Below are 25796 nucleotides of genomic sequence, written 5' to 3'. Positions count from 1 at the left end.
CGCATATGCGGGTTAACGGACACTTCTTCCGGACTCAGGTGCATCCCACATGTGAAATACACATAGGTACCATCATTTGAAGAACTAAACCATTTGCATTTTAGCAGACAATTCCAGAGGGAAATGAGTAGCGGTGTCACCTTTGTCTTGCAATCTTGTGTGCCTTATGGTAGCTCTCACCTGGGCTGCTCACAAACAGCCTTCCAGCATGCAAGCCACACCTGGAGTGTCTGTGTGTAACTGCAGCCTGCCAGGTACACCTGGTCTCTCACCAGCCTGAGTTATACTGCAGGGTGACCTCAACACACCCCCAGATGCAGATCTTCTCCCAGAAATCTTTATCTTGTGCTGCCCAACCCTCTCCTGGCCAATACAAATGTATTTAATCCATTATTCCTTTATAGAAATAATATGCCAGTTTATTACCTTAAACAGCTATCCAGACACTTCAATTTAAAAAGACTGGATTAGATAAAACAGTAAAACAAGCTTATTAACAACAAAGAGATTTTAAGTGAGGATAAGTAGCGAGGTATAAAAGTTAGAAATGATTACAAGAAAAATAAAAAAAAAAGAACACTCTCACTAGTATCTACTTATGAAACTAGCTTAGTTGCAAAGTAAACTCTCTCACCTCAGGCTCCACCAGATTACTGACCAAATTTGCAAGTCAGGACCCTTCCCCTAGAGTTCAATGGCTGTCTCCTTTTGTCTTCTCGGTTGTGGAGAATGAGGTGGGCAGGGAGACAGAGAGACACAAACAGAAGGACTGCAGTTAACAACCCTCCCTCTGCTGGAAAGGGGTGAGACCACAGTAGTGGGCACTGCCGGAGGGCAGTGTCCTGAAGCAGACGACCACTGTCCTGAAGAGGACGCCGCTGAGCAGGGAGCAACATGGGTCCAAGGGCAGCAGAATGGAGACAACAGGAGAGTTACCAGGCAGTGAGGATGTCCCAGAGTGGTCAAGAGCTAATTCCTGGAGCGACCGACAGGGGGCACCAGCGGTGGTGAGTTGAACCCCATCACAGTCCTGTATAGGAGTAGGGTATTTTAGGGGAGGGTAGATGTTGGTCATGCCCTTTAAGAATCATTTAGTGGTTGGATGAGCAAAGATGGTAGTTCCATCTACCTTATCATGTAGTGAGGTGACTGCTGCTAAGCTTACCTTTATGCAGCTATTGGAAAGGCACGTCTTTGTAAGACCTAGTATATAGTCCAGGACTCTGGGTGGAGGGGCAGAATGAGGAGACATATGATGAGCCTCATACCAGGTGCAGAAATGTATCCACTTATGAGCATAAGTCTTGCGTGTGCTCCGTTTGTGACTATTCAAGAGAAAATCTTAACTTCTTCAGAGTAATCATGATCCAGCCCCATTAGCCATGGACGAACCAGGCCTTTAGGCGGAGAACCACTAGGCTGGGGTGAATGACGTGGCTGGCCTTCTGTGTCAGGAGGTGAGGAAGTTGTGGAAGGGTTCGAGGAGGTTTCACCACCATCTGTGTTAGGTATGGGAACCACGTCTGTCTGAGCCATGTTGGTGCAATGAGTACGACCCTGGCCTTGTCCCGTCTGATTTTGTGCAATACCTGGCTTACTAGAGGGATCAGGGGGAACGTGTACATTAGTAGTGCTTCCCATTTTGTGGGGAGGGCATCGCCCAGTGAGTGGTGGCTGAACCCCGCTCGGGAGCAATATTGAGGGCATTTTGTATTGCGAGCTGTTGCGAATAAGTCTATAGTAGGGAACCCCCACTGGTTGAATATAGTCACGATGGTCTGGTAGTCCATCTCCGACTCATAGGTTTGTGAGAAGTGTCTGCTCAGATGGTCTTCCGTGGTATTCTCAAGTCCTGGCAGGTAAACTGCAGAAATGTCTATATTGTTGGCTATGCACCATTGCCATAGGTGGAGTGCCTTGATGCAGAAAGGGTATGATCAAGCTCTGCCCTGTTGGTTTATATAAAACATGCAGGCTGTGTTGTCCATGAGGACTTTGACGGTATTGTTGCAGATAAGCAGAAGGAAGTGTTTGCATGCTTTTGTTACTGCCCAGAGCTCTAGAATGTTTATATATAGGTTGGTTTCTGCTGGGGACCAGCATCCCTGGATGATGGTGTTGTCCAGATGGGCTCTCCATCCCACTACAGAGGCATCTGTGGTGACAGTTATAGTGGGAGTTTTTTGTTGGAATGGGACCCCTGAACAGATGTTTTGCAGTTGTATCCACCATTTGAGGGAATCCTTCACCCTCACTTCTTAGATGCAGGGTCCTTAGACATGGTGTGTGTGTAGCCCTTGTCTGAGGCTGCTGCTGGAGACCACTGGCCAGGAGGAGCCCTGGACTCTAGGTCGGAGGCTGGCCTGCGGGATTTCTCCATCATTACTAGTTTTTGTTGGAAGTCCCTGGCTTTCAGTGTCCTGGCAGATAATTTCTTGCAATGTGGACACTTCTGTGGTATATGGGTTTCCCTGAGACAGTATGACCAACAGATACAATAACAGATAGCCTGTAGATCAGGCAATGTTTAAAGCCGGGGGGAACCAGGCATGCCTAAGGTGAAGGTCACCATTGGCAGAGACCTGCTGGTGGTGGGCGGGCAAACAAAATAACACTTTTTTTTAAATCGGTAAAGAAGGATGAGAAAACAAAAGAAAACCAGCAAAAGGGATAAACAGAGATGGTCATATAAGCAATTTTACAAGATAGACAGGCGCTGCTGTCATTCTGACTCTAGCCAAAGGCAGTAGAGAAGGAACTGAGGCCACGTCCAGACTAGGAATTAAAATCGATTTTAGATACGCAACTTCAGCTACGAGAATAACGTAGCTGAAGTCGAATTTCTAAAATCGAGGTACTCACCAGTCTGGACGGGGCTCCATCGATGTCCGCGGCTCTCCGTGTCGATTCCGGAACTCCGTTCGGATTGATGGAGTTCCGGAATCGATGTAAGCGCGCTCGGGGATCGATACACCGCGTCCAGACTAGACGCGATATATCGATCCCCGAGCAATCGATTTTAACCCGCCGATGCCGCGGGTTAGTCTGGACGAGGGCTGAGAGACGGTTGGCTGCACACGCTAAATGGCCACTCGGAGTGGTGAGAGACAGATGTCATGCGTGCATGGCCAACTGGGGCACTGCTACTATAAATCTCCGATTACAAGCACAGGGTGTCAAGACACCTAAAGTAGAGAACCCACAGGGACACTCTTCGAAGAACCCCGCATTATCTATCTTTTCCCTAAGATGACAAAGGCGCCAGCCCTTTGACTTTGGGGGATCGATTGTGACCCAGGAGTCTTGTCAGAAATCTTGATGGAAACACGTGACAAGGATTTTACCTTGTACCTAATCTAGCTTAAATTTTAGTTACTAGAAAGTATTTTATCTTTATTTCTCTTGTAACCATTTCTCACTTTAATTCTTATACTCACTTAAGATCTATCTCTGTAATTAAACTTGTTTTATTTTTAATGTCATCCAGTCCAGTGCTGTGTTTAAACTCAACTCTCTGTTAACTCCAGTTAAAGTAACAAACTGTTGAATACTGACTCTTTAAAGGAGCAATGGACCTTAACATTCCTCTGCTTGTTCCAAGATCAGATTGGATGTTTCAGAACACACATTTTTGGGAAAAATTGGGGCTGGGGAGAGCGTGGCATTTCCTTACCAGTTGTTAACCAAGACTTGTGGAGACCAGTGGAAGTCTCTGATATTGTAGGTAGGCTCCAGGATCCAAAATATTGGACCAGGGTTGACCAATAATAGACAGAGTGCATACTTGTTGCTGACTGTGAGTGTCCCAGGCAGAAAAATCACAGTAGCAAGGCATTGTGAAGCACTCGGGGTTACATGGTAAGATATGACAATTCTTCATTGGTCTGGACGCACCTCAGAATGTGACATCCATTACAAGACTTTTCTAGATGTTGGCAGCTCCATATGGTGCGTAATACAAACAGCTGAACTCTGCTTCTTCAGAAGGCATAATTTTTCTATAACTGTTCCTTTTATAGGAAAGGTCAGAAGTTATAGGGTCAAGACAATCAGGAAGCTCAATCAAAAATTAATAAGTTGATGCTCATATAGACAACCTAATGGTCAGACCCATAGTGTTACAAAAGGTCACACTGAGAATCCTAGTGATTAAACAAACAGTGGCAGAAACATACTTCAGAAACACCATGGGTGAACACTCATAAAATTTTTGAGCAATCAGTAAATTCAGTGCATAATATCAAATTCAATTTGAGCTTTTAAAAATATTTTTAAGGTACTTCAGTTATGGGCTTCACAATACACTAACATGGCTCAAAATACAAAAAAAGTTGCTTGCTACTGTGGCATGTAACTTATAAGGCAAATGCACATTAACTAAGTTATATGCCAAAGTGCAATTTTAAATTTCCTTATCTATGGATCAGGCCTCATCATCATTCCTTATCTTTTTCCGATGGCTGCAAAACATATTTTTTTCTCACTTTTCCACTACAGTGAAATGATACCTTATGGGCATTAAGGAAAAAGATGCAGTCCTATAAGACTGCATCTTACATTATGGGTAATGTGATCAGATATCATCCCTCCAATTTTTATTTTCTTTCCTTAAGAGCTTTTTTCCTATGACCACAATCAAAACAACTATTCTGACCACTTGCAAAAATTCTTGCTCCTTTTATTCAGCAAGAATTTGTCACTATTTTAGATTCTCAGAAGGCAAAAGATGCCAAACTTTCTATTAAAACTACACCCTTGTCATCTCTAATGGCAAGTCTACACCATGGCTATTTTAGTGACCAACGATAATTTGAATTGGTGCCTTCCCACCCATAATTTTTAAGACACTAGTGATGCACATTCGTATTTAATCTTAAAAACTGTTCAGGATAGCAGAACTTATTTGTAGTGAAAGATGCAAAGTCATTTTCAATAATACATTTTCTGCACTGCCTTTAAGGTCAGTATTGGCTGTTTCTATAGTGGTATCACTAGACCTGTGTTCTACAGATTCTTTAGTCAAATCAACATTGTGATAGCGAGTCAAGTTTCATCTGTGAGACCCATCTGAAACAACAGTAGCGAAGACACAACCAAGTTTCTGAACTGCAATTTTTACTTTCTTATGAACTGTGTCACTTCAGATATCCTTTGGTCTTCTAATTTTGAAAACCAAATTAATAAAAATGAAAATCCCAAAGAACAAATATAAATAATTCAGATATGATGTAAATTAACACCTTAAACAACTTAATTTTTCTCACGGTTTTCTGGGAAGCATCTTGCATTTTTGTCAGTAAAACCTGATCAGTTAGTGCCATTGACAATCAATAACTTTGAAATTAATTACACTAGAGGCTGTTTTTGTAGCCTTTCCTAGCTCTTTTTTGTTTGTTTGTTTGTTTTTAAAAGATGCAGACATTTAATCTGAGATTTTTTACAAGAACACATACTTTGGAAGTGTTTTACGATAAACCCTAAGTGCTGTTCATGAAAGTGAATCTTTGAATTTAAAAAACGGTGTTTTATTCTGGCAAGGACTCCAGAATTTCTACAGCTTTTTTGTTGCCAATCTCTGAATTTCATATTACCTTCATTTTATAAAGAATCACTGTCTGTGTGCTTCTCAAAGTTAGGCAGTTTTCAGAAGATAAGGACACTACCTCTCCACCATAGTTGAAGGATGTGTGTGTGACTACTGTGTGAATTAAAAAGGACAGCACAAATCACTACAGTATATCACAGGCTGATACTGGCCTTGTAAGAGGGTGCAGGGCCAGTGCACTCTGCCTCATCTGCTGACCCAAATGAGCTTTAAAAGAAAGCACCTGGGACTAGAGAGGAGGAGAGACCCCTTTGAAAGGGAGTCTATGTGAGTCAGGCTGAATGCCAGTCAGAAAAGAGGCAGAGAGCACAGACATGGGGTGCCTGCTCCATGGGAATAGGGACCCCCTAGACAGCTAGGACTGCCAGAGTCCCCTGGGAGGGGAGGGAGTGGGAACCTAAGAAGAACTGTTCTGAAAAGGGGCATCCAGGGAGAAAAGCCTGGATGACAGTGTTCAGGGAACAGGACACAGAAATAGTAATTAGGCACAGCAGAACTGCCAGAGTCCCCAGGGAGGGAAGGCAGTGGGCACCTGAAAGGAAAAGGGAAAAATTCCCCAGGAACTGTAACCCAGGGTGCGTAGAGGAACTGTTTTGTTGTCACAATAAAGCTGCCTCAGAGACTGTGGCATGGCAGGGAACCCATTGTGGGCAGAGGAGAAGCTACTACCTTGTTACAGTATCTTCCTCCCTTTATTATTTTCTTAGTGATAACAGCCAAAAAGAGTTTGTAAAAGTCTCTCATCTTTGGCAACAAAATTCTATCTTTATTTGATGTACTTCCTTGAGCACCATAAACCATATGCATTTTTCAAGTGGTCAGTAATGAATGTGCTCACAGCACATGTATGCTATAGTATCTTCATGAGGCGTAATACTTTGTACTACAAGACATTTTAAAACAAGATAGTATATTTAAAGGGATTGCTTCAACCTGAATTTGAATCTATTTTTAAAATAAAAGTTAAAAGTAGTTTCAGACAGTACGCCTCCCCCAATCCTTGTTTTACAATCATATTTTTCTATTTCCTTCCCATCCCCTTCCTCCACTGCTGTATGAAAGCCTCACATAAACCACACAGAGAACTGACAAGAGGGAGAAACATGAAATTGTCTCCACAAAAAGTGTGGTTAAATGCACAAACTAAACAAACTGAAAAAAAATCCCTTTCTAATTGCTATAGTAATTGTAGATATAAACTATAACACTAATACAAAGGTTAAAAATTGAGGGGAAAAAGTTGGTTTTTAAGTTAGTGTCCCCCTTTATATATATATACAGACAAACACACACACTGCTGAGGATATTAGTGAACTGCCATAGTTCTAAGTTAGTCACTGTGGCTTCCTTCCTATCAAGAGTCTTCCAAGTTGCTTGAATTTAGGTGCTTTTGACTAAAATTCAATCTCAGAATTTGTGCTAAGTGACACTGCTGCATTAGCCAGTAAATTAACAGTGCATACCTTACTCAGTGAGGCCAATGCAATATCAAATGTTTTCTCACTGGAGCCAAAATGAAGACAATGATTTTTTTTTTAAATTTCCACAATTAACTAAGATATTGAAACTGAATTGTGTGGCTGTTTTTTAAAGTGAAATTGGGATGTTGGGTATCTTTCACTTTTCTAGACTATATTACTTACTTACTTACGGATTTTTAACTATTCTTCAAAAAAAAATTTTTAAATTACCTCCCTTTCCTCACTGGCTACAGAACTGAAACCCAACTAACTAGAGCACTAAAATGCTCTGATGTCTCATTGCCTTTTATAGCTTCCTGCCATGCTACTGACTGGTCAAATAAATAATTGGTCTAGAGGACAACGTACCAAGGCTGCAGCTATGTCCCAGGCTAAATTTCAGCCAGTCCAATACCTTCCCTTTTATCCTCTCTCTTTCTCCCCCCAACCCAAACTATGACAAACCCCACCTGCTATTGCACCCTGTTAATTCCAGTGGGGCAGGGCTGAGATAATACAGACTGGGCTATTGCATAGCTTTCTTCACAGAAACTCAACTAGGCAAGTAATATTGCCTAGTAGTAAGTATTTGTTAAACACACATATGCCCTAAGGCATTTAAGGAAGAAGAATTTCAATTCTAGTAACTACTCTATTGAATCAATTACTCCCTCAATAATGATTTTGACTTTTACCAAATGTAAAGATTAAAATCTATTTAGTATGACTTATGTGCCATATAAACCTACCTGATACATCAGAAATACTGAACCACTTGACTTCTTAATCTTATTTTGTACAGATTATCATTTCCCATTGATAAAAGACTTTACCTTTACAAGTCATAGCCTATCTTTTGCATAAAATCAGCTTCAAATAATATTAAGTTCCTTGCTTTCAGGAAGATTATGGAAATCTTAATTGTGAGTTTCCTTGTATTTTTATAATTAAACTTGCCCCTCTAGTTTTGAGAGTGAATTGTCGTAATAAATGCTAAGCACAGAATGCAGTTTATATACTTCATCTTGTGGGGAACTGGGAAAGCTAGATTTCTGATACAGTGCAATTGAAAACTAATACTCTTAGTACATCTATACAATGGAGTTTTAGTTTTTCTCATTGCCTTCCTTTAGTACCTGCTGGTTGTTTCTTTTGCTCTTCAAACAAGTCGGCTGAACTTATGGAGGAACTTCCAGAAAGTCTCTCTAGACGAGCCCTAGCTTCATACTAGAAAAGAATTAAAAATAAAATGTCATTAACAGTATATTGACACGTCTTGCTCGTTTGCTCGGGTGCCTAGTAACGGACTACAGAGACTTTTATCTGTAGAACACAGATAAAAATCCATATGTCTCTGCAAACTCCCCAAAGGCAACCTACTCTCTGACCGTTAGCCAATCCGAGCTACCTACCCTACCCATTATTAGTAACTGTAACACAATTTTCTAAAGTCATCACACAATATTTGAGCATCGAAAAATGTGTTTATTTGGCATAGAAACTTTTGTACTTACATCAGTATGGTCTTGCTTTCCAAAATACATATCTGATGAAATAGCTTTGACATTGCCAAATTTTTTTTGTGCCTCATCTGTGCTTAAAGGTGGCTCATATTCAGGTTTACGACGAGATGTAGGCCTAAAGCATTAATGCATTTTTTAAAAAATTCTATCCAGTATAACATGATTGAGCTGAAAGCAATATTATCGCTTTTTAACTAAAACAAGAAATGTACCTAGTTTTTTTTATATTTTTTTTAAATGCAAGTCAATATGAAACAAGGACAACAAGAAATATAAAGAACTTTTCTTTAAAAAAAATGATATAATGGCAGAAACATAATATAATATTTCAGTGAGAATTTTATAGGTAGATAGGTAAATACTACTTGACTATAACTTGAACTGAATGAGTTCTGTTGGTTTGAATTAGAAGAATTAATTCAACAAAGATTTATTAAAAAGCAAGCAAAACTGGTGTCAACAAGGATTAGATTAATTCTACAAAAGTTACATTGTAACTCACATTTATGTTAAACTCTGCCCAAAGTGAACATGTAAAAAATAATGTTCAAAATGAGAGACTGTTTACAGCAGGCTTAGCCTAGCGGTAATACAGTTGCTCATAATCCTTTGAACCATCATTACCTTCCACATCTCACTGGCAACTAAATATATTCAGAATTCTCTACAAAATATAACATTAAAAGAATGTCAAGGTTTCACAAATAAACACTCTAAAGTAAGGAAATGTCAGTGTTAAGATTGCATTTTGCTACAGTCCTTAGTTACACAATCACATGCTGTTATTTTCTAAGAATGGCTATGCATTTAATATGCAGTTTGGATGATGTCAATAAATGAATATGTCCAAAATTAACTTTTAAATAAACTTAAAATCAAAAGTGAAAAAGAAGGCTGCAGACTACAATTGTCATTGACTATAAAACTGAAAATATTTCCCTGTGGAAAACAATAAATGCTTATTTTAGATCAATATTTTTAAAAAAACAAAACTGTTACTCGTAAATATATTAAATAAATTTTAGTCCCAATTGTACACGTGCATCACTATTTAATTCATTTAGTGTCCAACTTAAATAAAGTATGAGGCAGAAGGTCTACAGAAGAAAAATGGGCAGGATCAGAATAACTAAAAATATAGAAACAATGTAGGTTTACTTCCTCTTACATTGCAATCTTTTTTTCTGTGCATGTCTTTTGAATTATAAACTCTTTGGGGAATGACTGTGTCTTGTACAATGCTGAACACTTAATAAATAGTCAACATGTAATAAGTGACAAAAAGTTACCCAGGAAAACAGAAGAAACTCATGCTGCATATATAAGGAAACCTCATTACTAATGATCAAAGTTTTGGTCAAATTCTGCTAATCTTAGTCTCACAGGCAGTACCATTTAAGTCATCAAGACTACTCTCATAAATTAGATGAGTAGGTTTAGCTCTTTGCACTGAAGTTAGTACAAGTTATCTCTGTATACCTGTCTGCATAGTCTGTAATTTTTGAAGTCAGAAATGTGTCAGTGTCTCTGTTACTGCTCTCTTTCTTCCAAAAGGAATCTGTATTGTCATCCCATTTAGAAAAAGTGCTGCTCCTCAACTCTGCAGAATCAAAGTACCTGAATGAAAAAAGAAGGAAAGTATTGAATAAAATGTCCTATTTCAATTTTATTTAACTAACTCAAAGCACTCCAGCTATTCGGCAATTACTAATGCCTGCAAAAGATATCAGATTAAACTAGGCAAAACTGCTACAAATGGTTTTGAAACTTAAGCTAAAATATGTTTTGTCAGTATTTCTCCTTGTGGAAGAATACATCTTCATCTAAGAAGGTTCTGCAAAATTATTACTTATATGTGTGAAATGTATATGTAAATACTGGTATGATATGAAAAAAATGATTACTTGCTCTATAGTAACTGTGATTCTTTGAGATGTAATCTGTGCGGATCCCATCGAGGGTGCTCATGCTTAAGATCAGAGTGGGGAGGGGGGTTTTCAGGGAGAGAGGGTTTAAGGGAGGAATGAATTTTAAGAGCAGTGTCCATCAGGTCTACATGTGTGTCCTGTGCCATGAAAGGAGCAAGAAGAGTGGAGCAGCAGCAATCCTCCCTCAGTTCCATTGAAATTCAAAGCTTTTGCTGTTAAGGACTCTAAAAATCAGGGGCAGAGAGTGAGTTGTGAGATCCACACTGACTACAACATGTCAAAGAGTGACAATTACTGTAGGGTAAGTAACTGTTCTTTCTTCTTTCACTAGGTGGTCAGTGTGGACACCACTGAAGGTGACTGGCAGCAATGTCTTCCCAGGACAGTGGGAGTGGGTAGCTTCAGCTGTATCAAATAGAGATTGAAGTGCTACTCTCCAATACTTGGCATCCAGATGTGGCTGTGGCATCAGAAGCATCCATTACCATCTGTATGGTCATCTTGGCCACTAAGGGTATGTCTAAACAGCAATTAGACACCTGTGGCTGGCCTGTGCCAGATCTCTTCGGCTAAGGCTGTGGGGCTGTTTAATTGCAATGTAGACCTTTGGGCCTGGGCTGGAGCCCAGGCTCTAAGACTCTCCCAACCCACAATTAGCCACATGCTGCTGTATGCAGGCACAGGAGTACAAGGTCATGCCTTGTAGCCCATGTCCTTTGGGGATACTCTGCTTATACCACCAACATGATTGAAGAGCCAAGACTGGGAAGAGTATAGAAAAACAAACTCTGTGGGAGGTACTTGGTACCTCTTCTTAACTTGTTTCCCAGTGGGCTTTATCTTGAGCAGTGTCTGCCACATGACCGTGGCCAGGTCCTTCATTATAGGGAAAGCAATTCTGGCTGGACAAGAAGCTGACAATATGTCAAATAGCTGCTGGGATTTCTCAAATATGACAGCAAAGAGTCCTGTGGCACCTTATAAGGTGCCACAGGACTCTTTGCTGCTTTTACAGATCCAGACTAACATGGCTACCCCTCTGATACTCAAATATGACAGACATCTCAATTTCTAGAATGTCAGCAATCCTCACAAAGAGCTCCTGGAATGCTTTAAAGTCATCCGGTGATGGTACCAATGCTAAGAATACTGCCTTGTCATGTGATGAAGACAAAGGATCCTTTGGCAGTGATACAGAGTGCTGGTGCTGCTTCATCCTTGAATCTGGCTCTCCCTGGTATTCTGGCATAAGCAGTCTGGCCAGAGAATGAGAATGAGAGATGAGAATAACCTCTTCTTCAGTTCTGGTGGAGACCAGTTTCTGGATGCCTGAAATGGTGGGTCCAAATAACCCCAATAGGGCCTCGGTGACATGTAACAGGAATATGGCTGGCCAGCTTGCTAGGTACTAGATAGGTTAATGCCATTCCTGATGAGCTGGTGGATGCTGAACTCTATAAAGTAAATTGAAACCACTGACCACAGAAGAAAGGGCTCTCCACTGGAAGACAGGGTAAATACATGCCCTGGACATGATGAGGTGGGAGTAGACCTCCATGGGTGGCACTGAAGTATATGGTGCTCTTGGTAACAAAATCTGTACCAGTATGAGTCTCTGCATCAATGTCTGTCGTAGTTCTCATCTAAGCAGATCCTCTCCAGTGAGTCTTGATGTAGAAGTTTGCATCATCAGAGCTGGAGGATTGTGCTGCACCATATGCTGTTCCTTCTCCCCAAGCCTCAAAACCACCCATGACTTGGTGGATTTATCTTCAGAGGCTTTAAAGTGCCTGTCCTTATGGGAAGACACTGAGCTCTACTTGCAGTCTCTGCCTCTGAGTTCAGAGCAGGCCCCCGCAGGGCCAGGTCTTTACTCAGTGCTGTCTTCCCTGTGGTAGGCTTTAGGGTCACTTGTCTGCTTGACAGGGCACTGGATGAAACTGGCTTGATCTGCTAGCAGAACTCTGAAGCTTGTCTCCTCAGGTCTGATGAGACCTGTATGGATTGTTCCAAATGATGGAGCTTTAGTCTCACTTTACGATTTACATGTTTGTGTAGGATGAACAGAGCTTAAAGCCTGAAGGTTTAAGAAGCCCTGTACAGGAAGTCTGTCTGCTGGGAGTGGCCTACAGATGATTTGACTGCAGAGTTCAGTTCAGATGGATGAAAAGTTCATGGCAGTCGATGTAGAAGACCAAAGGTAGTTCTGAAGGTTTTCTTGAAGATGTGCAGGAATTTAGCCCGAGCTAAGAACTAGCAGGTTGGACACTCATCAGGTGCTATCTTGCTGTCACACTGGGTAAGAGGGAACTGAGGTAGGATTGCAACCACTCTATCACTTACACCCTTGTACAGGAGCACAAGGAGATACAGGGCACGTGCATGGCCCCAACGGATACTGCTATTAAAAAAAAAAAAAGCAGCAACAACAAAAAAAACCAAACCTCTCTCGTGCACACACACATCTACAGTGGAATCCACACTGACACCCAATTTTAAAAAACTTAAAATAATGGGTATTTTGCAGGGCAGAGCTTAGATTATCAATTAGGTGTTTTAGGAACTGTTAAAAACTAAACCACAGAGCAGATTCCCTGCTGGTATAAATTACCATTGCTAAACATGGATCAGAACTGTAAGGAACCAATTCTTGCTGGTGGCGATTCTCATAAACCCATCTCTCTGCCCCTGGCTCCTGCAGCCCTTCAGCAAGAGCATGCTCCAGGGAAGGTGGGCCTGCAGAGACCCAAGTTCTCTGTGTCCCAGCGGGGTGGGAGTGGGGGAGCTGCCCAGGGGAGCAGCTGCCTCCACTGACAAGAGTCACCTCTGGTGCCACGCACACTGGCGCCACATGTCTCCAAAGGTGCTGCCCAGAACCCCAAGGAGGCTGCGTGGTACAGGGTGCTGACCCCTGCTTCAACGCCAGCACAAACACCAAACAGCACATCTCATTGCTCTCAGTAACAGCTATTCAGGAGCAATAGCTAGGCACTGCAGGGAAGGGACACTGCTTTGCCCTGTCCCCAATCTCCGTCCATGCTTTGGAGGCTGTCGTGGATGCAAAAAAATCCACTGATGGCTGCATTTGAGAAACACTGGACTAGTATTTAGGATTTACAATGTGGTATCATATATGAAGTAAATTGCAGGAAGGACAGCACAAGTAGCTTATTCTCACTTCTCCTAATCTGTGACACTCCTACAAAAAACTCTTTATATTTTCATCCACCACCAGTCCAAAGTGACAGCAGAGCTCCAAGCTCCACAGGCTTAGTATCAGAGTATCTTGCAGCCCTTCCTATTTACCACATCAGCTTCGGAGTTATATGCATCCTACTAGCCTGGTCCTCCAGTATAGGGGGAGGCATATAACTGCAAGAACTGTAGTGGACAACAGTAGAGGCTGCATCAAGTCCATCATTCCTCCTTACCTACTGAGGCCATCAGCCAATTCTGTAGCTTTTAGAGGCCTGGTAAGGATAAGGTGCAAGGACAATGGGAAGCAGTGAGGGGCAGAAACAACAAAGTTAGAGAGAACAGAGAAGCAGACTCAGAGACTGGCTTGGAGCAAAAGCCAAGGTTGACACAGAGTTCCTAAGTCCCATTTCCTTGCATCCTTGTTCTCCTGCCCTATGGAGTTTCACAACTATGCGAAGTGTTCTGCTTCCAACTCCCAATAAATGCCAAATATTTAATAAATGTAACAAAAAAGACTAAAGGAAAATTCCCATTTTTTTGGTACCTTAACTTAAATTTCTACACTTTCAACTGTTTAGATTTGTTTCTTTTTTGAAGACACTACAATTTTTTAAAGGATTTTACCCTTATATTACAGATATGTATTGTCGGTCTGATCTCCAGCTAAACTATTTCATCTTCTGATGTTTATTAAGACAACATTAAAATAATCTTCCTCTCTTTCATAGCCATGGCTAAAAATGAAGGAGCTTTGTTGTGGTAGAAACCGCAAAATCTAACTGACTGGCTACATTCTCTTTGAAGTGGAGAGTGTGTACACCAGTTTCAATTAAATTCTGCTATTACCATGACTACTACAAAAATAAACAGCTAGGTCATGATTTATCTTCTAATTATTGAACAAAGATATAAAAACCTCTTCCATAATTCATAATTTGACTGCCAGGGAACTAATGAATAATTTGAGAGCAAGAAGAGCTCTTTTCATGGGACAAATAGAAGCATTCAAATGGGTCATGTTTTATTTTACAGCATTGTTGCCTGTGTATTTGGTACCATGCCTGCATTTCTACAACTAGTGATTACGTTACAAAGTAGTGACGTTAAAGTCTTTGTGTTTTAATTTGACATATTGCAGGTAACTAGGTACAATTTTTCAAAGCCTATTTTCCTGTTTCTTTGGCAGCAACCCAATACTTAAGATTTATAAAAGCACCATCTGCTCCTACCTCAATCTATGAACAACTGTTTCATAGCAATTAAGGCCTTTAGGACTTGCTCTTTTTTCCTCCAGTGATAGCAATATCTATCATGCATAAATATGCGCTTTGAACGAAAATTTAACACTTTACATATTTAACATTTTTCCTTTGTTTTTGTTTTTTAACATACTTTTGAATGGTAAAATATTTTTAAATGTGTACAGTTCAGAAAGCTTACCAATATATGAAAGCGATACATCTGAAATATTTGTAAGTTTTCCATGTTTGACAGCAGAGATGTATAATTGATTGATTGGAATAAATCTAATCTCAGCATTCTCGTGTCAGACTTTAATATGAAGCCTATTGTTAGGTCTGAGAGTTATTTACACATGCTAAGAGGACCAATAAGTGAAGAAAGAGAATAAGCTAACATGATGCAGAACCCACTGGACCAAATGGTAACAAATCAGATTTTCCTACCCCCTACATATGTCAACTGGCTTTACAAATAAACACACACAAATTAAGAAATAATGCAACATATAAAATAGACCCATCGGCAGGCCCAATTTAAAATAGATGATTAAAAAAACAAAACAAAACAAAAACGCAGCACCAATCAGCAGAAGGAAGTCTAAATGGTTCCCACCTTCCTGCCCTTCACTTATAGAAATAGTAAAAAGGTTCAAAAATATAAGCAGGTACTATTGATAAATGTTTGTCACTGAGATATTAAAATCAACTGTTCCGCAAATTTTCCATTCAAATTGGTTCACTCTAAACCATAACAGATGCAGAGTTGTGTGCCATGCTGCCTTGTCTTGTATTTTATATCAATATTTTTACCACATCAAAACAAAAATTTTAATACACTACCTTGAACTAGAGGAAGAAAAATGAGAATCATCTTCATCATTGTACTTTTTTCTTGGTTTTGCAGTTGTGGGTGTTTCTTGTTCTATCATTTGCATATCTGAGATTACTGAATGGGAAATGCCACTGTACCAATAAATAAATAAATAAAATAAATAAATAAATAAAGCATTAACTTGTAAAGAGACCACTAAGTATAACTCTGAACTCAAGCAAATTGTAACCCTGATTTTCTGAAGATCTCAGGTAACATCCAAAAAACATACTTTTGAATTGTAATATATTTTAAAATGTGTACAAATCAGAAAGCTTACCAATATATGACATCCAAAAGCGATGAATAATTAAAGTTTGGGGACAGAGGGGGAGGCTTTGAAGTCTGCACTGTATATTTTCTAACACTGTCAAACAAGCTTGAGAACATGCAGGCCATCTTCTCTGATTTTAAAGCTTGCTAAGCCGGCTTTTTTAATGACTTGGAGCTCTAAACAGGAGCTGTGCTCTAAACTTACAGGACTTGGAGCTCAGTAAAAACATACCAGCTAGCTCTCTGATAAGTCAGTTAACTTGAGAAGAAATTTGGTGGAGAGGCATGATACAATATCCTTTGGGAACATAACAAAGTCAAACTTCAGTTAGCTGACTGTTTTGTTTAATGTGAGATGCACTGTACATAATATAGGATTTACCATACCAGCAGGCCATAAAGTCCAGTATCCTGCTTTCAAGAATGGCAAATACCAGATTCTTTGGCAAAAGATTTAAAAATAGCTCCTGGTCAATTAGGCATTTTCTATTTCCTTTCTGATCCCTGTGATATTAATTATATTTCCCTCATCAAAACATGCATAAAGTCAAGGATAAATTTATAGGGCTATATAAAAGTATTTTAATAGTTTTACATACCTTCTGTTGCTGCCAAATCCCATGCCAAGTCTGTCTATCTCAGTTTTCTTTTTACCAGCTATATTTAACTTTTCTTCTTTCATTTGAATTTCAAGATCCTTGTAAGCCAATCGTAAAGATGATACACTAAAACAAAAATACACAGATGTGCAATAAATGTAAATTAATTCTTAGTTCCCAATCCAGTAACATCAGTAGAAAAGCAACAGAAAACTCCATTTGACAATAGAGATACAATGGCCAAATTAATATTGCTGTAGGAACCTTAAAATAAGTCAGGAAATGCAAAAGTTAAGTGTTCAGTATTAATAGATTCAGTTTTTACAATTATTACAAACAAATTATTTTTGGATAGATACGGTGGCAGGAGGAAAAAGTCAGGGACAGAAGGGTCAGCAAGAACAGCCAGTGCCTCAATCTGTGTTTAAACATAGATGTACAGGTCAGAAAGTATGCAATTGTGGTCTGTTTCGAATTGCACACCTTTAGACCAGTGGTTTTCAAACTGCGGGTCCCGACCCAGTACTGGGTTGTGGAATGTAAGGCACTGGGTTATGGTGGCTCTGGTCAGCACCACCAACTGGGCTGTTAAAAGTCCCATTGGTAGTGCTGCCTGGCTAAGGCAAGCTAGTCCCTACCTGTTCCGATACTGCACTGTGCCCCGGAAGTGGCCAGCAGCAAGTCCAGCTCTTAAATGGGAGCTGGGGAGATGATGCCTGTGGGAGAGAGCCGTGCAGAGCTGCTTGCGTGCCTCTGCCTAGGAGCCGGACCTACTACTGTCCACTTCCAGGGCACAGCGTGGTCCGTGATGCCAGGGCAGGCAGGAAGCCTCCCTTAGCACCTCCATTGCACCATTGATTGGGAGCTGTGCGAGGTAAGCCCACACCCCAATCTCCTGCCCCAGCCCTGAGCCCCTCCTCAAACCCAGAGCCCCTTTCTGCACCTGAAACCCATCATTCCTGGCCCCACCCTGCAGTCCTCGCCCCCATGCCCCAACCCTCTGCCCGTTGGTCACGGGCATCAACAATTTTCTTCAACTGGGTTACCAGAAAAAAAAGTTTGAAAACCACTGCTTTAGACTGTTGTATTGTGAAAATTTGATATACAATTTTCCTCTCTTAAGTCAACCCATACGTTCCCCTGCCACAAAAATGTACCATATACTCTACTCTTCACTAAGGAGTATTTGCGTGCCAAGTTTCAAGCATCCAAATATACCAGCATTTGAACACAGTCTAAAAAAGTGTAGCCACAAAGTATTCTTTATCCACTGAAATAGGTGAAAAAATTTTCCTCTACATAAAAAGGAAAAAATTGCTCCTCTCATATCATAGTGGATGTGGAGGATGGGCGGCCCTGGTTGAACCAGGAAGGGGGAAAGCTCACATTCAGACTGTAGCTTTGCCATTCCTTGCGCCTCAAACTGCATATGGGAGTGTGCTTGGGATAGAAGCTTCTCTGCCTCCCACTGGCCAGCTGGAAGCAATTAAGGGGGTTAATTGGCTCTCATGACTGCCCTTCTTCCCAGGCAACCAGGAGTCATCTTGCTGTGATTGCTGCCCCACCCTCCCTCCCTTTGAGGTATATATCTAGTTGTGTTTCCAGGATGCTGTGTGTCCAAATGATCACCTGTTTTTAGGGTAAAGAAAATATTCCCCCAAAAGAATTTTGGAGGTACGGTTTAGGTTAAAAGGAGTAAGAATAAAAAATTAAATATTAGGAGGTAATACAGAAGTGTTTAGTTCATCAAAACTTGCAGGCTGTGTCCAATACAGATAAAGGCTAAAATGAAAGAAGTAAATGAGAATGGGATATGTCTGATGGACCTTTTGCCGCAAGGAGATGGGGAGACACGAAGTCTTCTCAAACTGAAATCCCTTTTGGTACTTTCTATCCCAGCATGGGAGGAATAGGAGAGGGAGGGTGGCAATAGGATTCAGAAGTGAGCTGAGTCCTAGAAGAGGATCTACCACAAGTTATTGGTTACATGGTGAGAACCCTGTAACTCCACTCTGGATCCAGTCAAATGCCTGGTATGAGAGAGAGGGTGCATGGACAGGTGTTAAGTTAATAAAGATATCTATCCCTGTGTCTGTTTTTCATTCGCCAATGTGTTCTGATCAACAAACTCAGTTTTAGGCAGACCAATTAGAAAAAATTTCAGCCCTAATGAAGGAATTTTTCAGGATGTTATAAGTAAAATGGAAAAAAAAATTACAGATAATTTCCTTTCTGCTAGCAGTGCAGTATTATAAAAGCAGCCCTGGTGCCACGCATTGTCTCCCACAATTCTCAACATCTTGGCTACTCTCCTCTCTATACAGCTCATGGAGGTGAATCAGTATTGGAGCCATGTGGCCATGTCCTCCTGCAGCTGCTTTATAGAATTATTCCCAAGCCGTAACATCTGCATAATATCATTAATAACAAATATTCCAGAGATAATAATTGCCCGATAATTATTCCACTTAATATTTGATTCGACTCATAAGCCAGCCAAAGTGGATAGAACTGTGGGAGACAATGCCAGCAGAAAGGAAATTATCAGCTGCAGAATGGAAAATTTCTTTTTCAGTGTCTCCCACAATTCTTGAAGTCTGGGAAGTAGTGAGCAGCAAACAGATGTAGGGAGGGTTACAGAAAAGATCCAAAATAAGAAAATGGTACCCATCCCCATCTATAATATTTATTCAAAGAGCAAAATAATTTCCAGGCCACCATGTGCAGAACCCTCCTGCCAAAAGTATGCCTCTCCAGAGAATAGGAAATCTACCTTGTAGCGCTTCATAAATGTGATAGCATTCAACCAGGTGGCCACCTGAGGATGCTTTAGCTCTTTCTGCCCATGAGGTTGCCAGAGATCATGTGGAGTGTGCCTGACCCCTTTTGGAACCAGAATCTCTGATGCCCTGTATGCTTCCACAACACACAGTCTATTTCACCTAGCAAAAAAGGACTTGGAGGCTCCGAGTCTTTGGCATTTCAGATGGAAGGATTCAAACAGGGTACCTGGATCTCCTTGTGGACTCTTTACATTTGAGGTAAATTTTCAGAGCCCTTCTGATATCTAAGGACTGCCACCTCTCCTAGGTGGGATGCTGCGTCCTTGGACAGAATGAATGTAGAAGCACCCCTTGGGAAGCTTGGAAAGAACAGTTTACCTTCAGAATAAACAATTCTGGAGTTCTGAGCACCACTTAATCCTCATGACACATGCAGTAAGGTTACTGCATAGAGAGCACCGCCAGCTCTGACACTGCCTGGCAGACATGTTGACTTTCAGAAGACAAGTTTTAATGGACAAATAAAATTATGACACTGATGTAAGTGGTTTGAAGAGATGGTCTGTCAGGGCTCTCAGTACAAGTCCCCTTGGGAAAAAGAGGTCAAATTGCTTGCTAATATAGAATATGGCAGTGGTGTTGTCCATCAGGATCTGAACCATCCTGCCCCTCAGATGAGATAGGAAAGCCTGGCAGGCCAAGTGAGCTGCTCTGAGACACCAAACAGGCTAGGGTCTCCATCTGAAACACTGGTTTCTTCATCAACCTGTTGAGCCCTTTGAGCTGTAGAATGGCTCAGATTCCCTCTGTATGCTTCTGAATTAAAAAGAACCTCGAGAATCTTTCTTCAGAGGGAACACTCTCTTTCTCCCATATCCAGGACAGAAATCTCATTCTGGATTAGACCATTCTTTACAGGGAGATATGGCAGACTGGATGAAAAACAGATGGAGTGGAGCCCGTGACTTTAGAGTATCCCTGACTCACTATCTACATGACCTTCTGGTCCATGATTGAAGCAACTCATACTTCCAGGATATTGGAAATCCTGCCTCCAATCTTCAGCTTCAGGCAGAGACCTATGCGGTCTTTGTCATAAAGAGGCTTCGGGAATGACAGGATTTTGTCAGGTCTTTCCTCCTGAGCCACAGTTCCACAGCTTTCCTCTGGAGAACCTGCTGTCTCTTTGGTGTTATTTATGAGAGGATGAAGGCCAATCTGTCCTTTCTTTTAAAGGCATGGAAGGTACTCTTTAGATCTTGCAGCACTGCCACCACTATCTTGTCTAGTTCCTCTCAAAAAGTCAGGGCACCGCACCTGCTTTGCATAGCTATCCACCTTCCAGTGACAGAGCCATAGACAGAATCTGGTCACCAACTTTGAGGACCTGGCTTTGGCTGAGAATCTCTTTCCCTCCATTGATGTGTTAGCAATGAATGTGGTTGTCGGGGAAACCTTAGTTAAAACAGAGCTGAAGTCAGGGTGATATCTATCCTTGAGGGCTCTGAAATCCTCCAGAAAGTAGAGAGATGCCCTTGCAAATCAAGCAGCTGCTAGGGATGCCCTGAAAGAAGCCGAGGAGGCCTCAAAGTCTTTCAAGTAGTTGGTTATGCTATCTGTAGTTAAGAACATGATCAGTCTCTGTTATAAATTCTGGCCTTCATTTTTCTATCTGTGGGAATCCTTAGGCTAGAACTCCCCTTCTGAGGGGATAAACATATCTTTAGCCAGGGATGCCAAGTCAGCATCAACTTTTGGTATCTCAGTAATTGGGATTTTTGGTATATGAATTCTATAGAAGCAAAGAGAATTTCTGTTAATCTCATTATCCCATTCATCCCTGACTATTATCCTTGAAGGAGTGTAGGGAAATTGCAGCTTCAGGGGAGGATTTAGAGGGGAGAAATCTGCTCAGAGGCTTACTCCAGATTTTTTTAAGACCGAATCTCAATAGTGGATACAACCTTGCTGCACATCGCCATGAATTTCTCAGAAGGAAAAAAAAAACTTTTACTGAGTCTTTCCCCGATCCTGACTGGAGTCAGAGTCTGACAATTCAGCATTCTCTGTGAAGGATGAGGAGTCAGTAGACTCATAGCTCCTAGATCTTCTACCCTTTTTGTTCCCTGTTTTTGCTTTCTTGGATTTTTTTTTAGCTTTTTTAGCTTCCTTAGAGAGCATACACGCTCCACTGCAGCTTCGGTGAGGCCTTTTGCAGCAAGCCTTGCTGAGGGCCCTAAATGCACTCATGAGATCTCTTTCCAAATCCTCCTCTGCTGGGTCCCATTCCCCCTGAGAGGAACAGCTTCCAGACCCCTTCTGGCTGAATTGGGAAGGGGGTGTTTTTTACAAGCCCTACTTCTTTTACGAGGGCACTCAGGACCCATTTTAGGACTTGTGAAGGAAAGGATGTGTGATCCTGTAAGTCTGCCCTTTCTGTTCTCCAGAGGCCCCTTGGGACTTTACCCTTTAAGTCAGCTGACTGGGGTCCCCCTTGTCATCCTTGAAGCCTTCCCCACAGTCTCCTAATCCATTTTTCCCACACTGGAGTCACAGTTGCTCCAGAGGGTATGGGATCCTACATGTCTGTGCAACCCACAGCCCCAGGACATAGAGGTAGGGACTAACACTGGCGCAGACTGGGCATAACTCACCATCTGCTGAACCTGGAAGGGCAGTCTTACTGATGGACCAGCACTTGGATGTCATTTGGTGCTTTTTAGGCTGCTCTGGCATACCTGGAAGTCAAAAGGAGCCAGTAGGGAGACACTGCAGCTGAGACGACAGGGGTTCCAATACCCAGCTAAAAAAAACTGTCCTGAAGGGAGGAGTGTCATTGCTCAACACTGCCATAAATTTTAACCAAAAAGTTTCCCCAGGCAGATGTGAAGGCAGGAGCATTAAAAACTGCCATCCACATGCTATGATGCCACGGAGGCAGAGAAATGTGCAGGAACTGAGGGGGCATAGCTAGTTCATGCAGTTCCGAAACTCTGATTTGCCTCTGTGAGCAGCAGAGAGGAGAGCAGCCCAGATGTCAGTAATTGTGGGAGATGCTGGGCTGCAGAAAAGGGTGTTGTAATGGGAACAATTGTGCTACCTTAACAACAGTATATGCTACTAACCTTCTAACATAAGCAACATATGAAAGTTAGGGTTGCTGTAATAATTGTCCCAGGAGTCCAAACTTTTGCATGTAAAATCTCAATGATAAGGTTATATTAATGTACTTTTTGCATTTCCTGCACAGAGGGATTATGTGAATGGGTAAGTATGTGCATATTTCTACTTAAGCATGTAAAGTGAGATTCAAGCAAGTGCACTGAGTTTATATAAACATCCTAACACATGCAAGATCACATTTATACAAACTTGTTTTAATATACATGTAAATCAAGTAGAACTTTTAAAATTAAACTTTTTTTATTTTTTTCCAGAACAAAGGTATTTGAACTAAGGATAAAGTTTCAAAAATTTCTGTCTTGTATTTTTGTACCCACAAAATGATTTATAGGTGTCAGAGTACCAGCCTCTCTATCTGATTCGCAACCACAAAACAACCTCACATGTAAAACACCAGTGTAAACTTCACCCACAAAGACAGACAACCATCCTTTTGAAAATCTGGGTATTATGGGTGAAAAATATAAATTTGTCATACGCTAATGAAATTTTAGTCCAACTAAATTCAATTCAGGGCTCAGGATCAATTGATCTCCTCAACTATCTACTGTCACTTTTGTGATAATGTATTCTGACATGACTGCCTGGTAATTGGCACATACACAGAATTTTTAAAAAAGAGTACTGTCTCTCCACTATGTGTTTAAAAGCCATCTTCAAAATGCTGATCCCTTTGCTTGGTTCTGCCTTCTGGCTCTCTCATTTCTACATATAATCATGCTGCCTCAATATTTTTGGATTATATCAATGAAGTAGCAGGATAGCAAGTACTGTTATACCATCGGTAGTTAAGAATGTGATCAGCCTTTGTTATAAATCCTAATGCTTAGAAGTTTATGAAGAAAACCGGCTAAGACAAACCCTCCACAGAAGATCTTAGAATGGAAATGAATTACATAGATTTAATCAGATATTTCAGTCTGAGGGTTAGATACTGTACATGTACATTTGTGTTTTCGGTTTCAAAAGGATTTCACTATAAATGCATATCAGCCAATCTGATACAAAAGAATGCTAACAAGCCATTACAATACTCTATGTTATGTATCCAATTTAACTCCTTACAGTTGATTTAAATAAACCATAATTAGCTGATTAGGATGTTCCCTAAAGCAATACAGTGTTGTTAAAGAGTGCCAAAATGCAGAAGTATGCAATATCTTGCCTCAGCCACGAAGGTAACATTTAAAATCTTGTAGCAAAGGTGTACTTAAAATAAATGCATATTCAAAGATACTTTTTAAACATATTAGTAGCCCCCTTAAAAATTATTAAGGTACATCTGGGAAATTTTATTCCTGTGGCAATGTGGCTAGCTACAGTAATAATGGACTCCTCACCATGTACATTTTAAAGTCATAAATGTACATATCCATGAATATATAGTTATACTACATCACCCAAAAACACAAAGGGGAAAGGTCTGGTCTTTATATGATTTATAATCTTATAAAGATGGATATATTTCTTCAAATAGTAAAGAGTGCAAATGTCAAACTACATTTAAAATTATGACTGTGACAAGCAAATTACAGAATGAAATCTTAAGGCTATGAAGTATATTTTCTCAACAAATATATAAATCCTACTAGTTCTAACAGTGAGATATTTACATACCTCTCAGAGAAAATATAATCTTAAACATTTGATTACTGTCATTTTCTGTCCACAAGCACGTTAGCTAAAACTGAAGAGTCAATCTTACCGTAACATCTTAACATTTAAATTTAACTCTTTAAACCTGTATATGAACATACATATCCCAGAAAAGTCAATATGCACAATAGTAAATCTGAAAAAATAGGCCAAAAATCACTAAATTGAAGATGGTCTATAAAGGAAAAGCAAGCTTCTTAAGCCTTCATGTACTCCTTTAACTCTACTATTCACTGAATAAAGTGTTCTACAATGGAAGACATAAAAAAGGTGTATAAATAACAGTCAATGGAAATTAAAGCAGTTATGATAGTTGGGCAAATGGATATATAGCAAAGGAAATAAAAAAAACTACATTAGAAGTAAACATAACTGAAAGGAGCTTTTTCTTGGAATTATCCATTCTGAAGCCGTGCATGTTTTTATATGCTGAGAAAACTCACTTCTAAAAACATGCATTTTGACTTTTACAATTATAAATAAAATAGACTTACTGTTACACCTCTGTGAAAGCATTAATGAAATCAAGAAAATAAAAAAATACATGTCTTCAAACCAGTGCATATCTTTTGGGCAAGTATATTAAGTTCTTATTAATTCCCCCATTTACAGCAGACTCTACTATAGGGCAACTGAAACTGGTTGTGCCAAGTTCAATTTGAAACTTCTACTAGACTTAAATTTTTAAAAGACCAACCAACTAACCAAGATTTTAAGGACTGAGCTGAAGACCACAGTTTATCAAGGATATTTTAGCAATATCAAACCTTCAGATCTACTTCTGGTTAAAATAAATAGCATGCTGATGGTTCTGAATAAGTCCACTTATCCACTCTACTGCAGAGGACACATCACAAAAACAGCAGAAGGAGAGAAAAGATTAAAACCCTAGAAATCTTGTACACAGGGTTTTTAATGATGCACTACATTTAGAAAAGAATACAGGTTTTTCATCAAAACTTTTGTGAGTTGAAAGCAACATTTACATTCTAGCTATTTTATAAAGTCCTATTGAATGTTTCAATTTTTTTTAAATTAAACACAGCAGAGATATTGTTTGGAGCCCAGGGTAAGTTAAAGTATATCCATGCTTCTCTAAATTTTGTATGCACTGCCACCTAGAGGTTACAAATCAAAGAGTAAGCATTTTTAAGGAAAAAAATCAGGAGACTTGCCTGTAACTGGAGTGAGACAAGCTTGCCAGAGATCCACATATTTGGGGCATGCATGTGCACCCCACATTTACCACCAGAATTTTCTAGAGGGTTCTGGCCATGAGGGTCACATGTATGCTTCCTCACTGTTTCAAGCTCCTAGGCCCAAAGCCTCAGCCCTGTCCCTCCAATCCTTCCACTACCTAGACTCCACAGAAGTAAAAACACAGCATGGGTCCTACAGATCTGTGAAGACAATTATGCAAAGAACCTCATTCACAGATGGGTAGCCTGTTTTCCTTCATTCAGTACTGTCTTCACA

The 25796-nt window shown here is 40.4% G+C and overlaps 1 protein-coding gene across 2 annotated transcripts in view; it reads right to left on the bottom strand.

Moving 5' to 3' along the window:
* The window catches only part of ARFGAP3 (ADP ribosylation factor GTPase activating protein 3), an 83053-nt gene that overhangs the window by 4504 nt on the left and 52753 nt on the right, over window positions 1–25796 (bottom strand). For both annotated transcript variants that reach the window (XM_030540392.1, XM_030540402.1), the window contains 5 exons: window positions 16699–16824; window positions 15796–15918; window positions 10068–10205; window positions 8580–8703; window positions 8202–8292 (listed from right to left, as the gene is read on the bottom strand). In XM_030540392.1, the coding sequence (XP_030396252.1) occupies window positions 8202–8292; window positions 8580–8703; window positions 10068–10205; window positions 15796–15918; window positions 16699–16824 (602 nt within the window). The remainder of the gene's footprint in view (window positions 1–8201; window positions 8293–8579; window positions 8704–10067; window positions 10206–15795; window positions 15919–16698; window positions 16825–25796) is intronic.

Source organism: Gopherus evgoodei, chromosome 1 (genome assembly GCF_007399415.2).
Source record: "Gopherus evgoodei ecotype Sinaloan lineage chromosome 1, rGopEvg1_v1.p, whole genome shotgun sequence".
Classification (NCBI taxonomy): Eukaryota; Metazoa; Chordata; order Testudines; family Testudinidae; genus Gopherus; species Gopherus evgoodei.
The sequence above is the reverse complement of the archived record's forward strand: the minus strand, read 5'-3'. Positions and strand labels throughout refer to the sequence as shown.